Source organism: Astatotilapia calliptera, chromosome 22 (genome assembly GCF_964374335.1).
Source record: "Astatotilapia calliptera chromosome 22, fAstCal68.1, whole genome shotgun sequence".
NCBI lineage: Eukaryota > Metazoa > Chordata > Actinopteri > Cichliformes > Cichlidae > Astatotilapia > Astatotilapia calliptera.
The window spans coordinates 4,450,150-4,463,196 of NC_137442.1; the positions used below are offsets into that span (position 1 = coordinate 4,450,150).

The 13,047-nt window shown below is 39.7% G+C and overlaps 1 protein-coding gene across 1 annotated transcript in view; it reads right to left on the reverse strand.

The window, feature by feature from the left end:
* Positions 1-1,495: 1,495 nt before the first annotated feature.
* grin2da (glutamate receptor, ionotropic, N-methyl D-aspartate 2D, a) overlaps positions 1,496-13,047 on the reverse strand; it is a 98,549-nt gene continuing 86,997 nt past the window's right edge. The window contains exons 8-12 of the mRNA XM_080296374.1: positions 12,302-12,414; positions 8,044-8,160; positions 7,016-7,176; positions 2,402-2,471; positions 1,496-1,755 (exon numbers count right to left, since the gene is read on the reverse strand). Of these exons, the coding sequence (XP_080152500.1) occupies positions 1,594-1,755; positions 2,402-2,471; positions 7,016-7,176; positions 8,044-8,160; positions 12,302-12,414 (623 nt within the window). The 3' untranslated portion in view covers positions 1,496-1,593. The remainder of the gene's footprint in view (positions 1,756-2,401; positions 2,472-7,015; positions 7,177-8,043; positions 8,161-12,301; positions 12,415-13,047) is intronic.

Sequence of the window (13,047 nt, forward strand, 5' to 3'; positions counted from 1 at the left end):
AAAACTGGCTGAAACACAGAGTTTAGAGTAGATTTTGATTCACTGCCATTTCAGCTACTTATACCATATAGATACACTGACCTCATTACTTAAAAGTTTGGCCCTGTTTAGCATGAGAATCCAGGAAATAGTAGTTTAAATACAAATCCAAGGTGTGATCGGTCTCCTTTAACCATTGTTTGTTGAACAGACCTCTCAAAGATCTCACAGAACTTTTTTTACATTTCAATATTTTATGACTTTGTCACGTTGTTGCTAATGATTTGACATTACTATTTTCTGTTCATACTTTAATTTGGTGCTTTTTTTTTAGGAACAATGGTTTGGGGTCTCAGAGGATCCCGGTCTGAAGGATCCACTTCTCCCTACACAGTTTTAATAAATTAAACTATCTGTTCAATTAATATATTCTATGAGTCTAAAATTAAAGTAAAATACAACATAACGTGACAATAATAAAACTCTGTCAATCATTTAAAAAAAGTATTACCTTCATCATATACATGAGGAACTTCCCAGTAATCCAAATGTTGGGAATGTGACTGGATTAAATGCACCTGAGAGCTGGGGCATGTGATGCTCATGCTGTATATAAAAAGAGCCCCAGTCTGAGCAGCAATGACTCTCCTAGGAGACAGGAAAACTCTACCTCCTGATGTGACTGTCTAATGCTCAGCTGGAAGACCTACTTGACAAAAGTATTACCTTTGCTCCTGAAATATAGACAGCAAGGTAGTAACTGTTCCTCCTCCTGTTACAGGCCAACAGGAGCAAAGCATGAGGCAAATCGGGTGTTATCAGTGCCTGAAGTGTCTGACAGTCGCTTTTAGCTCTTTCTGAAACAACCCTAGTGAGAGCTTGGTTCGTATCAGCAGACAAAAGTCAGACTGCGCAGGCAGGCCGTCCCTTTGTCATCAATTCTGCTTAAAATATTTATGGACAGAATGTCCAGGCACACCCAGTGGGTGGGGGTATCAGTTCAATGGTCTCAGATTTCAGGTTCTGTTCTGGAGATCATGACTTCATTGAGTCATTTCGTCCAGCTTGCACTGGGAGACAATTAGCTCCTCCAAGTCTGAGGCCATGGTTCCCAGCTGGAAACGGATAGAGGAGTTTAAGTTTGTTCATGAGTGAGAGGGAGAGATTGACAAACATACTGAAGTGGCATCTGCAGTAATGTGGACTCTTTACCGGTCTGTTGTGGTCAAGAAATAGATGACTCTGTTTATAGGTTGATCTACTTTCCTAACTTTATTTGTGGTAAAGGTATCGTGGATAAGCAGAACTGGGCTTCCTCTGAAGTGTGTCTGGACTCCTTTAGCGATACGTGATGAGATGGTGATTTGGAATGGACTCAGAAAGGAGCCACTGGAGGTGGTACCGGCATCTGACTAGGATGCTTCCTGGGCAACTTCTAGGTGAGGTGTTTTGGGCTCCTCCTGTCAAGAGGAGGCCCCGGAGCAGGCGAAGGACACAACCAGGTTGTGATTGGCTTTATGCTATTTTTTTCTTTTATTATTACTTATTGGGGTTTTCAAGTTGGTAAGATGAGCATTAACTATGTGCTTCTTGTTCTCTCCTTCGTCCTTCCTGCTAGCGCATCTTACGTGTTGCTTTCTGGTCCCTTTTTAACTTACCATCTCCAACTAACTGCAGCAGAGCCAGGTCCAGTGGGCGTTTCCAGCGGGAATTCTTGTGCAGTGCAATACCGTAACCCGTAGTGGCAAACACCTTACCAGAGCCGATGGTCATAACCTTTTTGAATTAAACACATAAAGGTCCATAAATCCACGTATACACACAAACACATTAATTCACAGAGAGCCAGATATGAAGACGCAGATGGCAATGAGCAAAAGATAAATTAGTTTCATTTTAACTGTAATTTCTTTGTGTACTGTCACGGTCACATAAATTCAGTTGGCTGAGCTCTAATATCGACATCCCAGAGTGTGGGATATTGTTTCAGTGGAGGAATTAATATAGATCCACATCAGTTGTAATAATTACTGCAGCAGTGGCTGTTGTATGAGGCTGCTGGGAGCTCAGGCCTCCCACAGACCTTATTATAAATGATCACCAGGAAGGATTTTCATTCTTGCTGTGGGAGCCGTATCAAACTCAAACTTATAAATAAATCAACACCAGTGCCAACCAGAAATGACAATATTAACTAGCTACAGGCCGCAAGGGGGAAATATAAATGCATTGGGTGTGTTTGATTTATTTAATGCAGATGTACATCTTGTACAAGTGCTCATTTAGCATGCTTGTTATGTTTTTTGTTTTGTTTTTTTGCACATGGTAATAGGACAAAGAAACTTGAGCAATGGTTGCCCGTATGCACGAAAGTGTCACTGTGCAGAGGTGTGAAATCACTGTGCACAGATGCATTTCCTACCTTGCAGCCCTCGTCCTTCCTGGCCATGTAGTTCAACACTGCAGCATCATAAATGAAGGCATCTAGTTTTCTGCAGGGGAGAAATGAAGGAGGAAAATTACAACAAAGCAATGGAAATCACTGACCTGGATCTAAATGACAAAAGCAACTAGAGAACAAAATGACAAGATATGATGGACAAACCAGCAGTGAGACAATGTCCCTACAAAGACATCAGCAAACAGAGGGCTCTTTCTAAACAGCTTTTCACCAACTTTCAACAATCACACAGTGAAACATTCATAAATGGAGGAAGAGATGCCAATTCTCCTCCTACAATAGCTTGAATAGAGCATAATTGAATGCAGCGACAGGGGAGGGGGTAATTTAAGCAAAGGATGTGAAATTCACTTTTGCTCAGAAGGAAAAATTCAAACAGTTGTTGTAATTTCTGACTGCAGCTACTCAAAAAAATGCAGTTTTTTTACATAAATGTTCAGGAAGTTTACAAAAGCCTTGTTTCTTTCAAAGCCACCACATGACTGGGTAAGGCTTAGTATATTGCGACAACATTTAATCTAACTGAAAAAGAAATAAACCATAAATCACTGTGAATGATGATATTTAAAGCTAACTAGGAAATTCATCTTACGGCAGATCAGTCTGTAAATGTGTTATGTAAAGGCTGTTATCAAAGCTGTTGGACTGCATTAGTCATACCCACCTGTTTCAAATCTTATCAGCCCATCAAATGCCCATTATATGTTGTTATCAGTCCCTAGCAGCACCTCTTAGTGGTGGTAATTTCACCCTGCTGAACAGCAGCGACCCGAGGTGTGTTTCTAGGTTAAAACAGCAGTAAAAGCATCTTTTGGACATTTCCTTTGTTACGTTGTAAGGTCTTTGATTTCTTTTTAAGCTCAAAAGGTAGTTGGTAATGTTCAGGAGAAGATAACGGTTTAAAATAAAGATACTTTTACATTTATTGCAATGAATAACAGCCTACTGCGCCTGGCAGAAGGTAGAGGAAGGTGTTTCATTGGTGATGTGTGTGAAAAACGATCTGTTATCACACATATTCAATCAATCGAATGAAAAAACTAAAGTGAAGTTCTGGTTTGATAAAAACAAAGTATCATTAGATTTGAATAAATCTAAACTTATGTTATTTGGAAATAGTAGTTTAAATACAAATGCAAAGATTCAAATAAATGGTGTTGATATTGAAAGAGTCAGTGAAAATAAATTTCTGGGGGTAATAATAGAGCTCACGTAAGATATATTCATTCCAAAGTATCACGTAGCATTGCAGTACTAAACAAGGCAAAACAGGTATTCGACAGAACATCACTTCATATTCTATACTGTTCACTGGTTTCACCATACTTAAGCTATTGTGCAGAGGTCTGGGGCAATAACTATAAAACCACATTACATTCACTTTTTACTCTTCAAAAAAAGCAATTCGAATCATCCACAATGCAGGTTATAGGAACATACAAACTCACTATTTTTGCAGTCTGAAATATTGAAAATTGACAATCTAGTGAAATTCCAAACAGCACAAATTCTATTCAAAGCAAAAAATAAAGAACTGCCAGGTAATATTCAGAGTATGTTTTTTTTTTTTGAAAGAAGGAAGTTATAATTTAAGGGGTTTTTGTAACTTCAAAACAGGGAAGGTACGTACTACAAGAAAAGGCTTTTGTGTTTCTGTTCATGGAGTGAAACTGTGGAACAGTCTGAATATGGAATTAAAGCAAAGTCCAAACATTGCCCCGGGGCCTCCTCCCGGTGGGACATGCCCGGAACACCTCACCCAGGAGGCGCCCAGGAGGCATCCTTGTCAGATGCCCGAACCACCACAGCTGACTCCTTTCGATGTGGAGGACCAGCTGCTCTACTCTGAGCCCCTCCCGGATGGCCGAACTTCTCACCCTATCTCTAAGGGAGAGGCCAGCCACCCTTCGGAGGAAGCTCATTTCTGCCGCTTGTATCCGCGATCTCGTTCATTCGGTCACTACCCACAGCTGAATATCTCTATTTAAAAAAAATAATAATAATCATGATGTGATATTATAGTATATAGTATATCAGAAATCTCTTCACTATTTTTATTACAAATTATATCAGTAAGGAAGCTGACTAGATATTAACTGATAATTTATGGCAAAGTTTTGGGATTAAATAAGTGTGTACTTCTTCCCACTCCCTTTCAACATCTAAATTAATCAGAACGTTTTTTGTATGTATTTTGTATAGTATTTTTTCTCTCTCTTATTTTTCTCTTCTAAATGTATATTGTTCACATGTTGAAATAAATTACCAATCAATCAAACCAGCTTTAATTCATTTTCTACAGCAGTGGTTTTGTAGCTACTTTGGATAATGTGGTTCATATCTGAATCATGTTGCAGATATAAGGAGTTTTCTGTGATGCAGTTGCATTTATATGCATTTTTTCTTTGCAACATTATCCAGCTGTACATATCTTAGGAATTAGAAACTGACCAAGTGCCATTCTCAAAACTGCAACTCCCAGGGTGTCATGGGAGGGTTTCCTAAATTCACACACTACATCATATGGTGTGATAATTACACAGCCTGTGGTTTCACTCTTTGGGAAAATGAGGAAATTCTTAGTTATAATAATCTAAAAGATTGAGACTAGCATTAATTCAGGCAAGACAAGAACTGAAGCTCAGAGTGTAATCCTCACAGACCGGCTGATAACAGCGAGCCTCCCCGTGGTTTCTGAACATCTGAAACCCAGCTCCGTCCTAGCTTCTTCTTTTAATGCCACATCTCATTTGATCACTGTTATATCACTTCTCACTGATGCCAGATTGTTTCTGCATGCTGCTCTCTCACCTCAGGCTTTCTATCTGTGCACATGCAAGGGCAGAGACATACCACCAAATATAAATTACTCCAGGAAGAATCTTCTCCAGTGATCCAGTAGTAACAGTAATAATTAAAAAGAAAAAAAATCTCAAGATTAAAGTATAGGGAAAAAATGAATCATTTGAAATCTGCTACTGGAGTAGAAGCAGTGCAAAATGGATATACATCAAAAGTGAATTACAACAGTTCATCATCAAGTAATGGATTAAATGTAACAGCTCAGCTCACACTGGTGATGTACATCTGAGAAGCGGATGATAGATTTGTCACTACACCTGCTCTTCTACTTCACATTCATTTATATTCACACTCAGGGAGCTGCACAGATCCACGAAATTGTTACTGGGGGGAAAGCGCTCAGTTGAAGGGTGGAAGATTTTTTTAAAAAAAGGTGACGAAGAGGGTACACAAAGCAGGAGGGGAGGAGGTGGCTGACAGCAAAAGGAGAGAAAAGGGAAGTTCAGATATTATTATTGGGTGGCAAAGGAAGCACACAGGAGTTGATGAACTGGGAGCAAGGAGTTAATGAGAGAGGGAGGAATAGACCAGTCAAAGGACAGAAAAAAAATCATCATGAGAAGAAAAGGAAAGCACAGGAGGAGAAAAGATGAGATGGAGAGGCGGTGCTCAGTGCCATGGCAGGCAAATCAAACAGAAATCTTCATATCACTTTGCCTCGACGGATATTTCCTTTGTTTATAATGTCAGGATGAGAGGGAAGGATAAGGAAGAGGTAGATAAACAGTGTGTAATGAAAGAGACGACGGACAGACTGATTGAAGTGAGATAGAGAGAGAGGTGGAAAATTAATGTAAGAGGGGCAAGAAGGACAAGTGAGTATGATAAAAAGGAATGCATCGTTGTGTTTTAATAACACGCTACGTCAAATCTACTAAAGACTGTGCCCGCTACTTGCTGGCTTGTGTGTGTGTGCTTGCTTGTCCCATTAAACATTTGAACCCTAATCTGCATCACTCCCCCCTTTCCCCTCCACCTCGCCCGCTTCCACATCAAACGCAATGAGCGAGTGTATATTTTATGGAAAGTGCTTTGTGTACTTTGTAGTCCCACAGGCGTATAATAAACCCCCCCACCCCCGTTGAAGACAAGAGGCGCCCGAGTGTCAGCCAGTGCTGAGATGGCGCAATTTTCCCACCGCACTGCGGTTGCTGCTAGCATGTATTATTTAAAAGTTTCCAGCCCTCCACACCTCTTCTCCAACTGCATTTAGTAGCCATGATCCTGATGGGGCTGCACAGGTTACAACAGTTTGCTGTGGCTCCCGAGGCAAGGCAGATCAATGCGCTAACAGGGTGAGTCAGGCAAAAACGGCTCCTGTAATTGAACCGAGCGTGGACGACAACACCGCCTCAAGTTAAAAATAAAAGATATATAAAAACCAGGGGAGATGGCACGGTATCTGTTTAAAGTAAGTGCTGTTGTCAAAAATGTACAGCTTTAACTTGAATCTGGGTGCTGTTTAAAAGAGTGGATGACAGCAGAAGTATATTTGTAGAAATGAGATGTCTAGTGCAGGCAGAGTGTGGTTGCGTTCGGTTGTAACAATATCTGACATTTTTTACTTCATGCTCTTCCAAGTCCCGATCTACTTCCAATATTGTTCTGTTCGTATCTAACCGAACACGTAGGCTTTAATTTCTTCTATTTCACATGACAAATCCACACTCAATCCACACTCCAAGTGGTTGCTAATAGTTCTTCTATCCTTACCCAGTCTTGAGGTTGTCAATGGCTTCCTCTACACCCTTCTGGTTGTTGCGAATCATATACTGGTGCATGTTGGGATAGTTGGAGCGGATGTTCTCCTCAGTGCTGCCATTTGGCACCGTGCCGAAACGCAGTGGTGGGTACTGGTCTGCCGGCTGCTGAAACTGCACAAGAAGAAGAAGAGGAGGTGGGCTGAGATTAAAGTGACAGGAGGAAGGACGGAAGTTAAAGAGTGGTAGCTGAAATGAGGGAGAGGAGCCGATCCGTGCTGCGGGATGAAGAGCTGCAAAGATTCAAAGACTTCACTTTCAAAGAAGAGCCCCTGTGCTACACTTTTCTAAAGAGCTCAGAAGCAGAGAGAGACTGATAAAACAGATGAGGTTTTAAAGTGTCAAAGCAGCGGGACACAGTTTTGTGAGTTGTGGTGAAACTGCGCTGGAAAAATCAAAATAATAAAAAAAGGAAAGTACACAGTTTTCCACTTCTGTTAACTTAAGCTATTCTGATGTGCTCTCTTAAAGGCAGACATGAGAGAGTGCAATATTTGTGGCATAATCGTATTTACAACCCCGATTCCAAAAAGATGTTGGTTTGCTGAAGGTATGAGGGGGAGGGAACTGTAGCTTCTTTTAGTCTGTGGCGATAACAGACGGGTGATATACTCTCTGTGATGTGCAAAGATGAATTAAAATTTGGATTTGTGATCCCAGTGAAGAGATTCCGGCTTCTCCCTGCTTCTTTATTCCACCCAAAATGACCTTTGACCCGGAGAACGTGTTAGCATCTCTCTCTATTCATTTATTTTTCATTGTACACAGCAATCCATGTTTTTGGAAACAGGGTTGTATTTATTTTGAAAGATGACCCTGAGTCTGGGAGACTTTGGTGTTGTAAGTTTTAAATCAGGTAAAATACCCATGATTCTCTCAATATCAAATATGTGGAATTTCTTGCTAACCATTCAGTCCATCATATGACTATTCACCTGTTTGTAAATCACTTATCCATCCATCCATCCATCCATATCATACCTTCTTGTCTGACAGCCCTGACACCGTGTCAATGTACTCCTCCTGGATCATGAAGGCAGCCAGGTTGGCAGTGTAGGAGGCCAGGAAGATGACAGCGAAAAAGGCCCACACCAGCACCTGAAGGTAGAACGTGGTGGAGTAAGATCAATGAGGACTGAGCCTGACAGGTGTGAAAGTATTTTAGGATCCCGGTGACTCTATTTCCACTCCCTGGCATTTCATCGCTAAACTCACAGCTCTGAAACTCTGTCTTGCCTGGAGGGCCGGTTCATACTTTCCACCGTGGCATTTCTGCCTCCTAAAGCTGCAACCCAGGAATCTGTCGCACAATTAAATGAACTTAAATTGTAAATAATATTAAACTAGTTGCATATTTTTAAATATGGGAAGAAAGAAAACCCCCTTTTTCATGCAATACACTCCTTACATCATCACGTCCATCACAGTGGATATAAAAATACCTTCTGCCCACCTTAAAATTCATTTAGGACCATTGATGCAAATATGCTAGTTGAATCAAAGCACTTGGTTAAGTATGTAAGCACAATTTTGAAATACATGATTTAAGTAATTAATTATATTTAAAAGGTATTTTTCAAATAAAAAAATATATTGTGTAAAAGTTATTTAATATTGCATCTCCACAAAGGAGGGAAACTTGGTGACATATGTTATGTTTAGTGCTTTGTATAATTCAAGCTTCAAGCGCTACATCCTTCATCATTCAAGCAGTTGAACTGCTATTTCATTCACATAGCCTTTAGCTCAGAAAACAGATGGTGCAAATTTATTCCAGGCTTGGGCTGATTGCCTGTTAGCCTATAGCTATTTGATTGGTTATTTGCTACATAATCTTGCTTTTCTTGCACAGATACTCGTTGGCAGAAATTAATATTTTATTGTTAAAGAAGTGTTCAAATGTATTCAGCATAAACAAAGTGGATTATCTTTTGCAGCACAAATAAAAAAAACAAACTGCCATTTGAAGAAGAAGACAGATTAGAGAACGGCCTGGAGACTCAAGTACAAAACTGTGGCTGACTGATTTGTTTTAATAGTTTTTGGAGAAACGCAAACATAAGGTGAGAAATCAAAAATTGTTAAAAAAGGAAGAAAAACCCCCACTGCATTTAAATTTGAAATCACCTTGAAGCACTCCTTCAAGGTTACATATTTGCGCCCCTCTGGAGTGCTTCCAGCACCACTGCAGTTTTTAGATTGCTCCTTGGAGGTCCTATTTTGGCACGTCAATGCCACCGTCTTCTTCAGGAGTTCTTCTTCTTCTTGATGTTTACTTAAAGAGTAATCAACTTCTGTGCCAAACTGATGCAAATTTCCTCCTGATGACTGTGGGGATCACTAGTGGGGATCATATGACTGGGTATCATATTCAGCGACAATCCAGCGACAACCAAACAACAGCCTTCAGAGGAAGAGTTTGCAGTGTTTGTCATGGCCTAAAGGTGTCGCATCGGGTTAGTTTGTGTGTGTGTGTGTGTGTGTGTATGTTTTCATGAAGTGAAGCCCTTAACGAGCAAGAACGCCACATTAAATCAGATAAAGATTATGACTTTTATGAGAGAACTGCAACAAGTGAGGTTAATATTTCAGTTTGTTTATTATTTAAACGCTAGATTTTCACCAGATAATGGCTGTTTTCACATTGTAGTATTGCTGTCTGAGTAAGGAATCAAAATATATTAACTACCCCAAATTACTTTAGCAAATTAATATGATTCTTCAAAAGGTTTTTTAGGCAATTCGGGATGGAGACATTTAGCCGTACAGAAGAGCTGCTTTTATTGCTATAAGATGGTTGAATGCTGACATTCAGCCAGGAAGCAGAGATGTGGATTAGCCGGAGCAATAAATTTGCACTGTGGTGAATAGGACTATTTGTTTCCACAGTACTCTGTTTATGCCAAAAGTTAATTTGCATAATTTTCTTAGTGATTAAGATAGTAAATGCACACCCCTACTAACTGTGGCAAATCAGCATAATTAAAAAATAAAACTCAGTGGAGGCTTGAACGACGGACTGCTTGGGAAGTTATCGACCTGTGGACTGATGTAAAATCTGTTTAAATGGTTAATATCAATAATAAATGGTTGACAATTATCCTTCCAGCGCATAGTGGGGTACTTACTGATAACCCTGAATAGGCTTAGGCAGGTATGAAAAATGAAGTGGAAGTCATTTGGCAAATAAACCTCCATTAAAATTGGATTTATCTTGTAATCATTCTTTCTTTTTTCCTTTTAATTAGACGTGGTTGCCTCGTAGAATATTTTGGCTGGCAAGTGTTGCAAAAACATATCAGATACAGAGTGCTGGTGCTGCTAAAGGGGAACCTTAAATATACAGTTTTCTCTTCAGTGGATTTTTTAATCTTAAATTGAACATGGGAAATGGTTCGATGGGCAAGAAAACCATTAATAACTCTTACCTGCAGGCTGAAATACAACTAACTTCAAATCCAGGTTAAAAAAAAAAAGCACACATACGATGTTGAATAATCATCTTCTCTGCTCTAACCCCCTTTTGTGAAGCCTATCAAGCAGCTAATGAGCTCTTAAGATGATTGGGGTTTTGTTGAAAAGCACTTGGGCAAGCAGTCGAACAAAATACACCTCGAGTTTTCCCCTCCTGTGGCTTTACTCTGCATTAGAGATTGCAAGCCCAAAGTAACAGCAGGTACTGAAAGGACCACCACAGTGAAACAAGTGACTAAACAGTCTGTTAAATAATTGTCTTGTAGACACCTAGATTACACTGAAACATGACAATTTTAATGACTACAGTTTAATGTCACACAGGTATCCGCTTGATGGTGAGAATGTAGTCATTTGAAAGTTGAACTACTTTTGACTCAAAAATTGTTAATTTAGGCTTGTTAATAGATAGAAGTTTTATAATTTTGCTTCTGTAGACCACCACAAATTAACATCACTTTAAGTAAAAATGATTGTTTTTAATACTTAATGAAAATCAAGTATGAAAATCCTTTTTATTCAATGACGCACTAAAGTTTAGAACCTGTGGCGATCTCCAAACGCTGTGTTACCTCCTGAGGGTGGCTGCAGTAAAGACCTTCCCTGCACTCACCTTCAGTTGCTCTTTCTCTGTCGGCCTTTGGTTTTATAAAACTGAATAGGGTTAAGCGCTTTGGTTATAATCCGATTTCTCATCTCACATTCCATTGCCTTAAGAAACTCTTGGGTTCCTTTTCCCAGTATGCTTTGGTTCACTATCCATTTGCACTGTTTGCCAGCATTTGGAGTACAACCCTGTACACTTCAGAATTCATCCTGCTACTTTTATTAGCAGTTACAGCCAATAAAGACTAACAGCACAACATTCCCTCCACTGTGTCTGACAGATGACGTGCTATGTTTTGGCTCATGAGCTCTTTCTCTCCTTACTTTCCTTTCTGATCTCTAATCGTGGGTTCATCTGTCCAAAGAATCTTTTCCAGAACTCTGCAGGCTCTTTTATGTGTTTTCTGGCAAAGTGCAATCTGGTCTTCTTGTTCCTGTGCGTAACTAGTGATTTATACATTGTTGTATCCATCAATTGTCTTCTGCATACCCAGTTCAGGATCTGGAATCTAGCCCAGCTGTCACACAGGTACACCCTGGACAGATTGGCAGTCCATGTACAGAGACATAAACAACCACTGACACATTCACACCTATGACTAATTTAGAATTGCCAAGTAGCTCAAACTTTGTAATGTGGAGAAAACTGGAGCTCTCAGAGAAAACCCACCCAAGTATGAGGAGAACATGGATTCAAATCCAGGACGTTCTCGCTGTGAGGCAACCACTGCAAAACTGTGCTACTCCACTTGGTTGTAAGTCCTCTGTATTATATGAAGTCACCTGCTCATTGTAGACCGTGATGATGATAAAACTTACTCCTCGAGAATGTTCTTGCTATGAAGCTATTTTTCTTAAACATGGAACAAATTTAATGGACATGAATTTTATTGCTCTTCTGTGGTCATTCCAGCTGTTTGCTCCTACTGAGCTGGTCAGTGGATTTTTTTAAAGAATTGTCCCAAATGATTGATTCGGAAAGTGCTAAAGTTTTTGCTATTAAAACAATTAAAATGGTTAAAATTGCATCTTTGACCAATAAATACTGAACCTGGAGTTGACTGTAATTGATGCTCTAGTTTGATGAGTCATTCACACAATTAATAAATAAAAAAATAAAATAAATAAATAAAAAACACAGCCATTCAACTAAATTTACCATGATCTTGCTGGTGGTTCCTCTGGGATTCTCCACAGGCACAGAGTTATTGAAGACCAGAGCCCAGAGCAGCCAGACAGATTTCCCTATGGTGAACTTAGATCCCCCTGACTCTGAGAAACAGACAGACAGACAGTGTGTTTATGAAGGAAAGTAATACCTGTTTAAGACATTACTGGAAATTGTGTTGGGTGATGAATTATGGCCAGAGTTGGGGAAAAAAAAACTATTTTCAAAGAAATATTAAGAGATGACTTAAATATCCAAATTTATGCTCTTAGGAAGAAACGCATCACTCTTTGAGTAGCAACAAAGAAATTAAGATTTGTGACATGTTGCTCACATCCATATGGAGAAGGCCACTGAACTGTTATCCATGATGGATAATCCTGAGTACCCTTTGCACCATTTACTGGCAGGCAGTGGTGCACCATCTCTAACAGGCTGATTCAGCACCGCTGCCACAGAGGAAATATTCTATAGCATGTACTATCATCCTCTATAACTACTACTAGCAATGGTAATAGTAGTAGAAATATTTCCCATATTTTCACTCATTCATAAAGATTTCCTTTTAGTCACTTAAGATCATTGCTGAGGTCCAGGTTCCAGGTCCGGGTTCATGATTCTGGGTAAAATTTAGTCTTTTGTGGTTTCACAGAAAGCAAAGCCAACAGGTAACACGTAGTGGAGGTTCTGTGGGGCAGGACTGATCCAACAGGAATTTTCAAGACAATGAGACGCAG